This window comes from Dendroctonus ponderosae, unplaced genomic scaffold (assembly GCF_020466585.1).
Source record: "Dendroctonus ponderosae isolate FM_Combo_2020 unplaced genomic scaffold, Dpon_F_20191213v2 Dpon_F_20191213_4, whole genome shotgun sequence".
In the NCBI taxonomy this organism is placed as follows: domain Eukaryota; kingdom Metazoa; phylum Arthropoda; class Insecta; order Coleoptera; family Curculionidae; genus Dendroctonus; species Dendroctonus ponderosae.
In genome coordinates this window covers 6834185-6851413 of record NW_026018611.1, presented here as the reverse complement: position 1 = coordinate 6851413, position 17229 = coordinate 6834185, and the positions used below count along the sequence as shown (strand labels likewise).

General features: G+C 32.8%; 1 protein-coding gene across 5 annotated transcripts in view; it reads right to left on the bottom strand.

Moving 5' to 3' along the window:
• Positions 1–17229, bottom strand: part of LOC109537036 (G-protein coupled receptor dmsr-1) — a 39454-nt gene that overhangs the window by 4377 nt on the left and 17848 nt on the right. For 4 of the 5 annotated variants that reach the window (XM_048666076.1, XM_048666075.1, XM_048666077.1 and 1 more), the window contains exon 2: positions 3980–4991. In XM_048666076.1, coding sequence (XP_048522033.1) covers positions 3980–4955 — 976 coding nt within the window. In that variant the 5' untranslated portion in view covers positions 4956–4991. Of the gene's footprint in view, positions 1–3979; positions 4992–6451; positions 6523–17229 lie in introns of those variants that run through there. The other variant, XM_048666079.1, reaches the window with a different exon arrangement.

The window sequence follows — 17229 nt, the reverse complement described above, 5'->3', positions numbered from 1 at the left end:
GAGCCTAGCAGATAATCGTTCTTATTTTATTCAGCAGCTGAGCAGCATTTTTACTTGAAAATTTAAATTCAGTACTCGACTGATCAATAGTTGATTACAGCAGAAATCTTATATAGTAATAAGTCAATTCCAGTGATTGTCCTGGTCTCATAATTGACCTTTATCGTTCGAGCTTCGGCACGTGTAAATTAAGCAACTAAAATTCTCTATTGCAAAGAAGAGGAAAGTAAAACCAGCAAATGAAGAACGTATTGCACTTTATTATGATTTTAATATTTTCCTAGAGCAGAAAATGTTAATTTGATAGCCTGCAGAATTTGAACTCCTAATAAAAGTTGAGGATTTTATGATGGTAATGGAAACATTTCCTTTGCAAATAATCTCCGAGCATAGCTGAGCTCAACTGCAAATTAGTTAATTCGTTTCATTTCAGAATTGAATTTATATCACATATAACCGTATAAATATTGATTCTAAGGTCTCCTTGTATAGAATATATATCTACATCTATAGAATGGGAGGACAATAATGTCTATTGTCTATAATTTGCTTCTCAACAGTCTCATTCCCGTATTCATCATTCTAAGCGCTTCAGTTTTCAGCTTGACTATTTCAAATTTTTATTACTTTTTTTTGAACAATTGCAGTTTTATGCACTTTAAACTTCGGTATTCTGCTATTTTCATTATTCATAACGACAAAATTGCCAAAAATTTTCATAAAATGAAAAATCTCATTTAATAAAGACGATTTATGTGTTTTCTGCTTTCGTGGGTTGATTTATAAATTTAACTATTGACTGAAAATGTTTGTATCTGCATGAAAGGTAAACTTTCTAAAGCCGAAAGGAAACAGCCTCTTTTTATATAAAATAGCTTTTTTCGAATAAACGAAATGTGTCCCTCCTGATCTTATTAAAAAGTTGTCATTTACAGGCAAATTCAAACGGTGAAGTGGAGCATATTACATACCTATCTGCAGAATATCGACTTTAAGGTTTTTTCAATAATCAATGTCAGAATCAAACGACTCGTTAAAAGCCTGCAAAGATTATAAAAATAAATTCAGGGAAACGATTTGTCTCTCCCACTGTGAAAAATAATAATCTCCAATAATCCGTATCCCTACGATAATAATTGGGATCTCCTTACCCGAAACGGTATACTTTGTATCAGCAGCGTATTTGTCAAATCTACCACGCAAATTTAGATTAGCGGTTAGTGAAAATTAAGAGTAAACAGTTCGAAATTCAATATTAGCCCAAGGGAGAATAACTTCCAGAAACGTTAATTTCAAAAGATTTACGACGCTAACATTTTCGACGCTAATAGTTTAATATTGAAAGCATTTGGACCTGTAGGGTTCAGGTAATAAACGATGGCAATTCCCAAGTTATCATGTACAAAGTGGCCCACCTTATTCGACTCCCATGAGAAAAGGAACGTTTATTTTCCATTCAATTTTCATACTATTGGCCATGTTTTCACATTAGTTTTAACTATACAGATTGCCACAAAAAAATGTAACCTATCAAAGTGTTATCAATTTTTACTTAAATCAAACCATATAGACTGCGTCCATTTACTGATTTAAAATGCAAATACAGTAGTCTATCAGGAGCATGTCCTCGTTATTTTCACGCGAACGATTTCAGAAATTATCTACTTCTACGATATGGAACGTTTGTAAAGCAAAAAACAGCGCCATCCTCTAAATAGCTTCCACATTGAGCAGTTTGTGTGTCATTCCATTGATGTCCTTACAAACACCGAAAATTATTCAACCGAATGAAGACAACACACTTACCGGGATAGTATGCGAAATCTGCTGAGTAATTTGCAAAGAATCTTAATGTACCTGAGGAAAATGAAAATAGCCGATAACTTTTTCCAGTTCTTCTTCAAAGCGCCGCTGAATTGTGTTTTTGGAAAAAAAATTGTCCAGTATTAATGGAAATTAAAAACACTGCAAACTGTTCGGAAATAATATTAATGTTGCAAACAAACATCTAGCGAAAAGTTTCCGCTTAAAGAAGAATCCACGAGGAGCGTTTTTGTTCAAGTGAATCATAAAACGGTTAAACTGAAATTTTTTTTACGCATCAGCAAATTTAAGTTGGTTAATTTAGATCTCAAATGAAACTTGTTAAATTTTAATCATGGGCGTATCATTTACGGGGTGGAGGACTAAAACACTCTAATCTTTCTCGGTTCAGGTATCAATCTTTTTTACGAATTCCGAAAATATGGACTATTCTACGTAGGTACTCTTCTTTTATATAGCGCTGAAACTCTACTTTCGGGAAAGATTATTTAAAAATTAGACAATTTTACATTAATCTGTGTGTATAAGAAAGCCAGATAGAACTGACTGTGTTTTATTCTGTTACAAAAAATGTAATATCTCAAACGTTTCATTGTATCTTCTTTTTGACTGGAAAAGTTAAAGGACGTAAATCGGGTAAGTGCGGAGTCCGAGTAATTATCCACAAATATTATTTATTCACTACGTTTCAAAATATTTTTTTAAATTCGAACCAAGGGTCAATATGACAAAAATTAGCGTTAAGGATTCAAGCGCTTCCTGAAGTTCAAGTGGTCAAATTTACATTTTTTATCATTCCTACATTACTCACGCGACATTCAATTAAAATGTCCCAAAAGCCTTTTCAACTTTCCAGGTCAACACATAACGTTTCAATTTTCCAAAGTGAATTTTTTCAAAACAACAATATAATTTTTAATTTTATTGCAACTCGGCAGCGTTCCTTCCATAACAAATCTCTTAAAGTACTGATCTTTGGGACTATTTTCAGTATTAATGCTTATTTTCCACCGCACCGATCTGTTTAGAATGTCCTAAATTTCCAATCTTCCATTTCCGACGTGTACATAACTAACAAAAATCCATAGTTAAGGTTTCCGACTTTTATCTCTGAACTCACTCGGGCGGTTACAATGCAACCAACTAGAACGGTTTATTTTAGCAATAGCCCCGAAATAAATCACGGAAATGAACCATTCCGACGATTTAAAAGGTAGCTTAATAATCATTTTGCGAAACCAAGGTTTAACCTAAAGTATAGATAAAACGAGCGCATAATTTCACATCAGGAATGAAAACTAAACCAATCGAAACAAACCCAAATTAACCGAATCAAAGTGACTACAGATTATTTGCAATTAAAGATAACCAAAACGAATGTATTGACCATATTACTTTGGGACGAATGTTCGTTTGTCTTTCCTTTAGTTACCTCGTTAATTATTTTCCATATTTTCTTGTTCTTCGTTATTCTCCATTCTTCCTTGACTGAAGCTAATAAGTTAAGAAAATAGTTAAAGATTACTTGACAATTAATATAACTGAAATAAGCCTAAACTAACCGAAAGGAATCCAGACGAAATGAAAATAACTCAAGCCGAAGCTAACGGAAATTTATTAGCAGTATTTATCAGAAGCCTGCTTGTAAGGCAGGAGAAATCCCCAATTTCATGACAAAATAATGTTTGTCTTTACTTCCGAGTTTCGAGTATATCAATTGTATCAAATTATGGAGCAAGACTTCTTTTAAAAAAGTTGAAAGCACGGAAACAACAAATATTTCTATCAACGGATAGACATCAATACTTTATACCAAGAGAACTGCTCAAAAGTTAATCTTTCTATGATGTATGTACATTTAATAGTTTTTTCAGATACCGTACTTTCCAAATAGGCTTTGCAAATATCTAAAGTTAAAACACAAACAATTTTACAGCCCTACATAAAGCTCTGCTCCAGTCTCTCTCCAAATAACTGGCTTCAATTTTCAACCAACTGTACCTTGCCTTCAACTCATTCCTCAATATATAATTAATTGATATTAATATCACGCATCAAACTATTGATATCTGGGAAGTAACCACATTGAATATTTATCGTTCGATTTAAAATATGTCCCTGGGGTGTAAGACCAAATAAATAAATCGAAACTTACCGAAGGCAGAATAACATTCCTTCAGAAAAGCATCTCCATAGATAGCGCTGATTTGTCCCATTATCCCTTGAGGAAACTCTGTGAGCAGAAAGAGAAACAAAACTGCTAGAAGCATCTTCGTGGTTCGATCGGCTTGAGTGTCTTTGTACACGTGAACCCGATTGCTCATTGAACTCCTACTCAAGTCGTCCAAAGGCTGACAAGAAGTCAGCAACTTTATCCTTCGTCTCCTCGTTTCCAGTAATGCCGTAATGATCTTGTAAGACAACACCGTCAATAACACACACGGAAGAAGCTTCAACAGCAGACTGTAGACCCAAATGCTCAATTGGAAAGGATCGTTGGGATATAGAAGGAAAATTGTTTCGTTCTTCAGTTCCGAACTATTGTACTTGTTCCTGTTATCTTTCGCCACTATAACTCCGTTCAGATCACAAGTTTGCGGATACGCCACTATTTGAGACGTGGAAATCATAGGAATACACAAAACCGGGCACACTATGTAGGCTGTCATGATTGCAATAATTGTCTTTCTTTCGTCTGAACATATTTTGTTTGCATGTAATCGCGAAATATATACGTATCTCCATATTGCTAAAATAATAGTCAGACAACACGCAATAAAGTGCAAAATCAGTGTAAATAACGCATGAAATTTATAATAAACAGCCCAAAGATAATTAAAGTGTGTATAATAAAGGGGCTTATTGACTAAGCTACGGTGAATGGTAAATGGAATGTATTGTAACATCACTAACAGGTCCGCAACCGCTAACCCCGTTAAAATGTAATTAGTGGGCGAACGCATTTGTTTCGTTCTTAATACGCAAATATTAAACACATTGGCTATTGATCCGAAAACACACACCGTCAAGCTGAGGTAACCGTGAATATTTTCTTTGTAGTGTTTTTTGAAGTCTTCCAAGTCGCAAAAAGTGTAGTTGGACATCTCGAGCCTGATCAGCAGATCCGTCATGCTTCATCGGTGTAAATGCTGTCCATTGTTGATAGTCTGGAAGAAATAAACAGTTCCAACTGAATATTTTATATTTATCAAAACTTATAAGACTAACATGACAATAGCAAATAATTTATTATTGGCACTTATGATATGAATGAATGATTAATTGTCCAAAGAAATAGACATTTAGGCAAAAATAAAAATAAAACGCCTCAATTCAATCGCCTATCAACATATTGCTACAAGCGGTTTTTTGTGGTATGGTAATAGGTGTAGGTGCGTAAACGTAATAATAACTGTAATTTCTGATGATTAAAGGATTAATTCTTGACTAATAACACAAATACTTAAAAGCTCTGTAACTAAAACCACGAAATACATGWGAAAAGTAAGAGATAAACCATACGAAAAGTGGTTAAGAGCAATGATCGAAACGCATCTCTATTATTACTGCAAAATCATAAATTACACAAGGCACGCTATTCTGTTTCAAAACTYAACGTTCTGTTAAGAAATGTCTAAAATGAAAAGAACCGATTACTTTGATTGATTATCAAAGAAACCGAATCGCCAAGCARAAGCATACTGCAAATTGAAAAAATTCCGATTAAAGTTCTATTCGGAAATAAATAGTTACTAAACTATTTTCATTTATGCCGTTTACTAATGGATAKAATTATTTTATTATTTAGTTTCTCATCTTTCTAATATCTATCTATATTAAATAATTCTTTACATCATTTGCTTTTTGCACAATATAAGGTTTTTTCATATAGACCATCTTCAAAGATGATGGGTTAGRAAAAACTCCTCTARAGKACAATTTTGAGCAGATGACTGTTTAACTWCCAGGTGAAATTTTYGCAAAAAAAAATTGCYTTATCAAAATAWCCCTATCCGCCCACAAATGGGCGAAGWACAKTAGCTRCTGACGAAACAATCCGAAACCAGCATAAAATAAAGGCCGTGCACGTCCTAAGGGTGCACAAAAGCCAACCGTATTTGCGTATTTGACGCAAATACGGTATAACATATTATATTCGAGAACAATTCTCCCAAAAAYTCATAAAAAGTGCAGTCGATTATATTCATTCATAGTAAAATGATTTGTATTTTCTTTAGCATTTAATTCMTCCWSTCTTCTACCATACCATGGAAAYAATTAACGCAGTTTTTAAACTGCTTTAAACKGCTKGCTMAWYKGAATATAATACTGCGAATACGCACACATTTGATAGGTTTTTTAGTTATCACACAAAAAGAMGAATAATTGTATTAAAAAGGATTGAAGTCACTCCAAAAAAATTGATGAATAAAACAGTATCGAACAGGCTAAAAAGTACATYTTCACATAAAGTTCACAATATACCAAGAAGCCATCCATAAGAAGACATTTCGATTCTGTACAACTTTGAACATTTAACAAAATCTCCTCCTCTGAAAATGGAGAACTTACTCAAGGATTCATGAAACCAGTTTTTGTATATTTTATATGAATAGAAATTACATACCTTTGCGGAATTTTACAGTTGACTGGTAAAGTTAATAAACTACAACTTTTTCACGTTCCGTTTTATCTAAAAAATAAATAAAACGAAAACTAAATGCGTAAGGATAATCTCATTTACTTCTCACAGCTTTCTAGCGCCAACAGGGTGCAAAAGTCGAGTATACTTAAAGTTCATAAGCTTAAGCTGCTTAACGCTTCCTCACTCAATTCATTCGTTTAAATCACATATAGATGAAGCTGCCTGGGACAATTAGTAAAGTCTCCAATTGCGCTTTCAAACTTTTTAAACTCTAGTGGTTTTTTTATAGATTATCGTTCAGTTAACATGTAGGCGACTAAACTAACGTTGGATATCCCGTTAATGTCAATGCAAGCTGACTATAAAGCATTCACCTACGAAATATCTGCATATCTAATGAAATATTCATAAAGTCTGGTCTACGTTTTGTATAGTAAACACATATTTGCTATATAAATAAAACCCCCTTTTTCATATTGCGTCGTTTGTTCTGTGGGAATTGTTTATTGTAAACCCTCCTGGACGCCGATTGAAGCAAGCAAATTTCAACATTATTTGACAAAAGGCTAAACCCTTAATCATTAAAGTGTGAGTGGTGTAATGAATGAAGCATTCAGACCCCATAAAGCTGTTCTTAAATTCTAAAGGCGGAAATGAGTTAGGACGGTAAACAAATTTGTCTTTGTCGTTTAAAGTTAAACTAGATTGAATATCATTACAAGCATTTAAAGCCGGTCGGCCGGGAGTCTTCTGTTCGTATTTATTACATCAAGATCAGATTCTTGCACAAGGCAAGAAACTGAAATAAATTGCAAATCTCATTGAATAAATCCTGTGTGCCTTTATTTCTTCTTCCATCTGAACATAATGAAGCAGCAGTTTTGTTGTGGAACAACATTGCACTTCTTGATGAAAATTAATCCTGCATAAATAAAACTCGAAAAACTGTTGCTAGCTTTTTATCATCCGACGTCTCCCGGGCACAGTCAGCTACAATAACTTCAATTAAAGCTGAAGCTGATTTGTTTTTGCCGGTTCGGATTTAATTCAAACTTGTACCGGTTTTGTTTTATGCTGGATACGAATTAACTCCGGATGTCGGTAAAGTAATAAATTTGTTGATGTTCTCTCGATATGCGATTTCAACTTTATTTAGCTTAGCTAATAGGAATTTGAATATGAACGGCAAATTTCAGCTGGTTTTTCGGATTCCTTTGAAGTTCATCATAGAGGTAAAACCTCATCCAAAAGTCCAAAACTTTGAAACTCTAATATCCTTGGCGAATTACCGGCAGCGAAAATCCATTAATAAAACCGTCTTGTACGTAATCGTTCTTATTTTGTTCAGCAGTTACCGGGTCGGAATTTGAATTTTTGCTCAAAACTTTTAGTGCTTCTAGGTGCCGATCAATAGCTAACTATTGGTCTGCACTTCTACTTGCTAGTTATAACACACATTGCGATCATTTTACATTTACATTAACAATGGATCGAAAACACTTCGGTAATTTCAACTTACACTGACGAACCCATAATTGACGGATCTTCGAGTTTCTCCACGTGTGAATTAAGCAAATGGAAGCGACGTCTGTTTTTCTCTAATCCGCTTGACGGAAAAAGCTTTCCAATGGAAAAAATTAGCCGAGTTACACGAGTATTTACTTCCCTTTCCAAGAACTGAAACTCGTAGTTATCAATTAGAAACGAATACAAGCGAACTTAATCGACTTCGTGGATAAGCTCCAGATAAAATTGACAACGTCTTTCCATTGTTTTAAGCACTTCGTGAACCTTCTAACTATTTAAAAGCCCTCAGCTGGTAGGTAGATACGGCCAATTTAACTTTTAGCTGCAAAATGACATCAAAATAGGATATTTCTATGCTTTTGCTGCATCGAAAATGTAAATTCAATGGGTATTAGGTTCCGTATCAAAATGTTAACCTCATAACTGAAGTTGAGTATCGCAGCCACGTGGATAATAAGTTTTCAGTCAATATTGAACTGAAACTTCTTAAAAACATACACGCAACTCAAAATGCGCCTTGCAGATTTATAAACCATAAGATTTGCCAGCTTTACAAACTAGCATTCAAAGTAAAGCGTTTACAGGAAACAATCCAATTACCTGATATTCAAAGCATATGAAAGCGAGTAGCTTTTCTAGCAATAAAGACATTTCAATAAGTGGTTTTTGCAGTATATCTGCAATAGAGTCGGATATACTTTCAGCAGCAACAAACAGTTTTCCTTTTTCAAGGGCCTTCAAAGTTATATAACGCACATTGTTGATACAAGGCATTAATGAAACGGGCAAAATGTTCACTCCTAAATCGATCATATAGGGCCAGGCGAATATTTAATGAAAAAGTCATGATTTGTGCCTAAATATTTYCTGAACGTGCCCCAGAAAAATATTTGACTGTTTTATTGRGCACAGAATTGATGCCTAGAACAAAGAGAGGAATAATGAAATTGAACTGAACMTACGMGAGGGGATGGAATAAAAATATATTGCAGAAGTAATTTGAAGTTATGGTCTCATTTCCTRCAATGGTCCATTACAGAATATTTCYAAATTTCGTTTTATATATTCAAAAAAAAAATGATTAGAGACAAATATAGARAMAACTTTTGGTTTTGTGYATGTTATAAATTTTGACAACATTTTCATCATTTTTCAACACATTCATCAATTCTTGATGCAAACTTCCTCTTCAAACTGCATATTATACAACTTAAAAAACACTTTGATTATATAAATAAAAGTCCACAAAGTTTTTTATATTCAAGGAGTTAAAATGATTTATTCTACTTTTAATGAATTATGCTAATTACTTCAAACTAATGAATGTCCAAGAGCTGCAAGTGGCTTAGATTTGCCTCAGAGAACATTTTCTTAATTACTRTAGRGAAGATYATTACGTTGAGAGAATGRCATCTTAAWACATCAGAATGTAAATATTAAGAATAATTTTTTCATTGATGGATAGCGCAATAAACGAAATATTCCCAAAGCCCAACAGAAAGTTAATGCCAATTGAATRGAAACGTAATCTAAAGTTTGGAACAAGAAAGTCAAAAAATCAAGCCAAATCCTAAAGCTTGAACCTSATTARATTGTCTGCCCAAAATTTTCTGAAAGTTTTCTGGTGATTTTCGCTCCTTATGGACTTACATATACATGCCCACATGAGTTATAAAAAATTCCATACTGAACTGAAAGGTATAGAAGAAAAATCTTATATAAATTTTTACGGCATCAATCGTTCAGAAAAAAACTCAAATCGCCACCAATTTGCATAATTTTCATACAGTAAATTTTTCCAACATATTGACACCTGAGAATGGACAATTTTCTATGTTTCGAAACCTGGAAAACTGAGAGGAAAATAAAAAAAACCTCGAATAGYTTGCTTATTAGCAAGGCAAAGTGAATACTATCTTGTTTATGTGTTTTGATCCTTTCTAGTCAGAAGCRTATTTGCTAATTTAATAATAATTTATTTGCCCAATCATCATGTAAACATGTACTTATTTGGTTCTCATGTTTCATACCAAAATTAAAAATTTTCATATCGATTGCAGGACATAATTTAATTTGGTTTGGAAAAAATMTCTSGATCTAGAAAAAAAAGGTAAATTTTCTGTTTGCTATCCAAAGWACGCTGATTTTCAGRTAATTTTTGTAAAAAACGTTTGTAGAACAGTTAATGTTTGTTAGTAATTTATAATTACTTCGAAAGTTTGTTAGTAATTTGAATAGGTTTTAGGCAACCTTTGTAGATGACAAAAAGGCCAAATTTCAAGCTTCAATCATCGAATTAAAACAAAACTATTTTTAAATTGGAGCCTAAAACGCTTAGAATCAAACGAAATTTTAAACACATTTTGAAATGTTTACTGTTTGTGCAACAAAGCAATGCGTTTATTATCAAATTATAAGATGTTCCAAAAATAGCTTACAAAAAATTCTATATTTGTAAAAGATTCAAAATAATGCAGAAGAGTACTTAAACAAGGTAAAATTAGTGAACTGTATTTATAATGAKTTAACAGTTTTTTRCGCCATGCAAATTAAGAAATATTTGGTTGAAACACTCACATGTTTTTTTTTAATTAAAACAAAAAKCTGGTCCAGAATAAGCAGCTRACTTATGGCTAATAACCCYSTTATCTGTATCATCTYTGTCTCAAAAATCAAAGTTTAACGTTGTTCATTTATTGTCTATTTTCCGGTTATTTTAATTACATGCTTGCATGATTAAATTCGAATTGGCCATTGTCCATCATAAATCAAATAAACAGATTTTTGACAGTGGCTCCTAAATTTCAATTATATTTTGTAAAATTTCAATTGTAAACGAACTCGGCCTAAAAGGGTGAAACTCATTAAAAGTTTGCCAGTTAACGGAAGAAAATGAATATCCATCCAATAAGTTTCATCACGTTTTCCATCAAAAAAAGACATTTGATTAATCTTAATTTTGAATTCTTATTCGTCCGAAACCTCATCTTTTGGGACATGGAATCGGCCCACATTTATTATGCGGGTAGAATTTAATTTAATGTGCAAATAGCAATACCGACTTTCCCAATAGGAACGTTAGAAGATGTCATTTACAGCAATTTAATTAAGGACAGCTAAGTTTTCCAGTCGTACAATATAATAACTTAGGACAAAGTACCTTTAGAAACCAAACCTTGGTAGCTTCTTCGATTATTTCTAATTCCTTTTAAGAAGCTACTAATATCTTCACATTTTTCTGCTTAAATAGTATGTTTTACTATGTAATTATGCACAAATAGAATACAGTGAAAATAATTTTCCATTTTCTGGAAATTTCTTTGTCAGCGCAACAAAACACTATTTCTCCTAAAGCTCAAATTTCCGATTGTTTTGTTTTTCACTCCTGATCCACCCTTACATTAAATTTAACATGGACTGAGACGTCTCCTTAAATAAACCTATAGACTCAATCGAAACAGATAAAAAAAGGATGGGGCGTGAATTATTCCGAATGGCCTTCAGTTCTGTCCCCTTGTAATGTCGTTGATATTTCAACTGATGCTGGATTTACATTGCATAAGCTTTCAATTACCATACATTCAGTAGGGTCACAATATTAATAATCAATCAGAAGATAATCAACATAAGGCGAAAGACCCAGTCAGAGCCAGCAAAGGAAAATTTGAAAGAGAAAATGGTCGTTAAAAGAGAAATCATAGCAAGAAACTGAACATGTTTCGACGAAATTCCTATTGAGAAGGCTTTCTCAAACGTATCTAATAAATCCGTTTGACTTCAGTATACGTATACATCAACATCCCTTCAGTCAGGTTTCGCGAAACAATTTCAATAGAGACGGCAGTATTTCAAATTCTTCCACCAGCAAATTGTGAGCGTCATTTTCTTTTAAACTTAATTATGTCTACATAAGAAAATATCTGCTTCAACTTTATTATATAATAAAAGTGTACATAAACACACTAGGAAGGTTTTCTCAATTCTCCGAACATAATTAATTTCTAAATTTTCTACACTATACCACTTCGTGCGGAAGTATTTGGCTTCGAAGCAACCTTTTCAAAGTTCTGGAAGCAAAAAATAGACAACCGTTCGTTAATAATTTCTTCAAAATCCGAACTTCGACTCATACTCCCAACTTTTATAAAACTATTTCCTTCGCAAGAAAAAAACATTAATTTTTTGCACCGGCATATCTCCCTAGGGATTATAACTTATCTTGTCCTATTGTATCAGCATTTCATGATCTAAAAAATTCTAACGTGGGAAACAAAATGTTTGCTTGCGGATATACTCGCTTGGTTGATATGGGTTTATATGTTTTGATTTATTTGCCAATAACCCCAAAAACCTTTTTAACATAATATTCGGGAAGCAGTAACTTTTTTAAGGGGGAGTTGACATAAATATATGACGATAAACCGCAAATGCGATATTTTAAAACAGGAAAATTTGGATCACAATTAAATTGTTTTATTTTATTCCTTCCTTCATTTATAATAAAAGCCAAAAATATGAAAGAAATCAAATTGTATGGTTTGGCAGGTAGCACTTTCAGAAGCTTTTAAACCAGAAGGAAAACCTTTTGCGAAATGTGTAGTTATTATTTATCTTTAGATAACTAAACTAAAATACTAAGAACAGTATATTGCGGCAAACTATAGCGAAAGAATTTAAAGAAAGATCGTTTTTCTCTAAACAAAACGTTTATGTTCACCACCGACTGATTGCGATATAAAAGATGCATTTGGAAGACGCGACTCCCGAATGCAATAACAACCTTTAAAATGGAGTTAAATATTCAAATCACCTTTCAGCTCCTCTTACATTAGAATCAACTGTTCTTTTTCCTTGGCAAAATGTCTTGTTCAGAAAGCTCTAATGCGGATTTTTCACGTTTCTGCACGTGACATTATCTTTTTCGCTATGAATAAAAATTAACGGCATTTCTCTTTGGATAGTAGCCAATTTTTTTTAATAAAATGTGAAACTACTGTCTGGTTATATGATAATTTCCTGACAACAAAAGATTATTTTTTGTAAATTAGACATGGTTTGTACGAAAATTTAACAAACATTATCGTCAAGAAAGGCAATAGATATGGAGTTTTAATAAAATCCGCTAGTAAAAATAAAAACATACATCAGTTGAATCGGCTCCAAAATCAATTTAAAATTTTTACAATGTACCACCAAAACATTTGCTGAATTCAGGAAACTTAAGTGAACATTTAGCTAATTAAACACCAACATCCATGTGAAACCATGATTAGAGCAACGAAGCGAATTCGAATGCTTCAAGTTTACTTGAACTGTTCGCACAAGTGAAAGTATTGTTGCTATTAAAGCGAAGTTGAGAGCATTGGCTATGCTTAATTAAAGCGCTACTATAAAATAGAACGCTGGCAAATCTGCACCTTGGCAATAAAGAAAGGTAATTAGTTGAAAATGCTTAATCCAGAGTTATTGCATCCGCAAATGGCTGCATAGGTAATGTATTTTTAATGAAACACCCATCTAGAAAGTGTGGAAACTCTTCAGTATCCTCGTAACTGTTTATTGCGGATTTTGAGCAAATGAAGTCATTCGGTTCTTTTTAACGCAACTGTGAATTGCCAGGTTTATGGTCTCACCCTAGGACTAAATGAAATGGAAATAATCGACAAGGGAATTTGAGATTGATTTACTTTATAACGAAGTTCTATATTCTCTACGAAGTAACTGGCCACAAAGTCCATGCAATCCAACAATGCATGCGTTAATTTTGTCTTTGAGCCTAATCTGAAAATTACTTGAAGCTAATGAGAATAAACTACCGACAGTCGAAACTGTCCATGATGACATAAATATAAATAGCGATATGCAAAAGACAATTGGAAATTAATGCAACAATAGCAATTTAACTAATGTGATGGGCCACGTGTGAAGCCATAATATTCAATTTGAAGGTCGTCATATAATTTAAGCCCGAAAACGACTTCAAATTTCAATAAAATGCATCTTTTACTGAATTATTTGGACCTGAAGGAAAATGAAATCTTTGAAAGTGGCAGCATATTAATAGGAACGAAATACGACATTTCGTTTGATTGCTAGCATTGAAAATGCAGCATCCTGGATGAGCAATTTCAATTTAATATTTCGGATATCGCTTTTTTGTAAAATTAAATTGCTGCGATTGGAATATTGGCAGTTGCCCCTGCAAAATGAACAATAAAACATTTAAAACATGGCCACGCTTTTGGAGCGTTCATTCAGTTTTACTCTTCCAGTATATTTCATATGGCAACTTCAAGAAATGCTTTCCAATAATAATCTGATGCTGCCATGAACTCTAATAAGATATATATTTTATCTGGATGCAATCGTTAAAGCAAATTGGTAAAGCGAACATAATCAGAGTTTTCACACATGTATTAAGCATTCCTAGAGAACTGGCCATTTCTGGTAATAATTTCTCCGCCTTTCCGGCATTAAAAGAAGCTTGAAAAATAAAGTAAAGAATGGAACAATTGCGCGACGATATATTGTGTGACAATCATCGAAACTCCCTTAAAAGTGGTATAATATCAAATCGACATTTTGCATAAACAAGAAGTTTTGAAACCTAAAATTTGAAGGTCCATGGAAATTATGGAAATTCAAAGGAACAGCGTTTGGAAATTGACGCCATTGCTTTTAACCTACTTTGCGCGAAAATTAGCGGAATTAATGTACGTTTGGCCGAATTAATTGGAATTCTATCAACAAATTTGCTGGAAATATGTTTTCACAGTTGTTTGACTTCACAATTTAATAATAATTTTTCAGGTCAATAGAAGAAATTAAAGCAGTCTGTACGTCGTCCTTGTCTCGTCTAGTTCAGCGAGGGCTCTTTATATTTATTTATGCAACACTTTCCTTATACCGTATCAAGGATGTTACACTCATTTGTATAGAAGAATTAAATGTTATTTGCAAATTCATTGAAATTAAATTAAGATCTACTTTGAGAATTGCTAAAAATATCTACTATGGATAACAGTGTTAGTTTTTAAAATAGGCCTGTTTCCTAGGATATTTAGTTAATCGCACAATATACAAATTTAGTAATAAAGTAAAAACTCATTTATGCTATAATTGCATACTTTATTAAAATGTCGTACTATTAGATATTTCCTTCTGATATTGACCAATTTGCATTTTAAAACCTTGGCCTTATAAGTAAATGTAAAAGCACTGGAAACGTGTAACGCAGGCCTTTATTGAAAACATTAATTTTTTTAAACCCGAAAACGATTTTATAATAAAATAAGCGAACAGGGTAAGCTTGAACCCTTTCGCAATTTATATCGTTTCATATAATCCCGCTGGGCATTTTTTCCCCATAATTTATTGTGAGCCTTTAACAGCGTTCGTTTCAGAAACAGTAATGTGCAAGTGAGTCATATTTTGACCTGAATATCTGAATAAAATGTATGAGAAATTGACAAAAGGGGGATTTGAATATTCCGTACATGAAGTGTACTGAAAAGTGTAAGTAAAAGAGAAAGGAGTGTAAGTAAAAGCACTGAAACAAGATACTGCAAAGCTGCTTTTTATGGATAAATGCACAACAATTTATTTTAATTATTTCTAAATAACATCCGTCCACTCATGGTTTATTCTAAGCTCAGCCTAATCTATTTACTTAACACAATAACAGTTATAATAATAAAAGCAGACCAAAGTAAAATAAATACAATTAAATATATTGCTTAACCCACATTCTGTCTGTATCCCATGTCTAAGAAGACAGAGATGATTTGCGTAATTATATATAAATTAAGTTAGCCTAAGGCAACGCACCTCTATTGTGCCATGCATATGACTAGTGCATTTCAGAATTAGGAGGAAATTTCCTGCTAAGTTATAGCCAAACCTACACACTTCGAACTTGGAATAAATTTAACTCTATTGATCAGGTTAATTACTTGCCTCAGTAACTCAATTACGTTTGTACGGCCGGGAAAGTTACGCCAGTGGGCTAAGGGAATAAGGGGCAGTGGAAGTGGAATAAGACGTTAAAGGGCGATCGCATTGATTCAAATTCACAAAAATAGTTCATAATGGTGTAATGATTTTCCAATAAAAATAAAAATATATGATATTTTTTGCCGATTGAAATGGGCCTTATTTTGAATTGATATTGTATCTAGTACTGGACAGTAAAAGAAAATGAAAAAACCGAAATGTTTGAGTCGAGAGTCTGTTTTAATCACTCTTCTTCATCTGGCAGAAGCTAATGTAAATACTATTTACTTCGAACAGAAAATTACTAGAAGCTCGTAAATCAAGACGAAAGTTTCAACTCATATCGGCAGATTTTGCAATTAAATCGGAACTGATTCAAAAGTAAACTGAAATAAATCATCAGCCACTGTTCCAAAGTTCATCACGATTTACAAGTGAAATTGATCAATAAGTTTTTAGTCAATGTTTACCTTAAAGCGCAATACTTTCATGCTATACAAAGAGTACGTAAGAATGGGGGGTTGACATTAATTAATAAATATCTTGCTCATAATATTCAAAAGCAAATTTAAAATTTCAGAAAGTGAAAAAAATAGCACATTGAAGAAAAATAACTGTAAAAAATATAAATTGCATTTCTATTCTATATTTCTATAGAAATATATTTTGCAAAAATACATTTATTATATAGTCTTTTTGGTCTCAGCCATTGGTACCTTTTGCATAAATCTTTACTGTTTAAAAAAAAAATATGTTTTTAATCAGAAAATTTTACGTGCTCAGCTATAGTCATATATCCAAGTTGATCGATGTCTGTAGATACCAATTCCACAAACGTTCCAAAATAAATATCCTGGAAATGCATGTCCTATTTAACTTTCAACGTGTAAAAACTGGATTTATAGATTTGCGCCAATGTTTTCAGTCGATTAAGCATTTAAAAACAATTAACGTTCCGCCTTCTTATTTGCCATTTATGGCGTGTTTTAATTATTTTTGTTTTCATATTAAATTCAAATTATTAACAGGAATTCAAAATGTTCCTGATTTTATCGCTTTTGTTTGCTTTTTTGACCAGGCGAGACTTTTTTCATAACAAACCAGGATTTTAGGTCGTGACCCACATAAAGGATATTTAAGTTGGTATTCAATCTTAAACCTTCAGAAAGCTGAGCTGAAAGCCAGGCTGTGTTTTCTGCAACAGGCTCCAGTATTTTCAAACTTAAGTAATAATAATAATT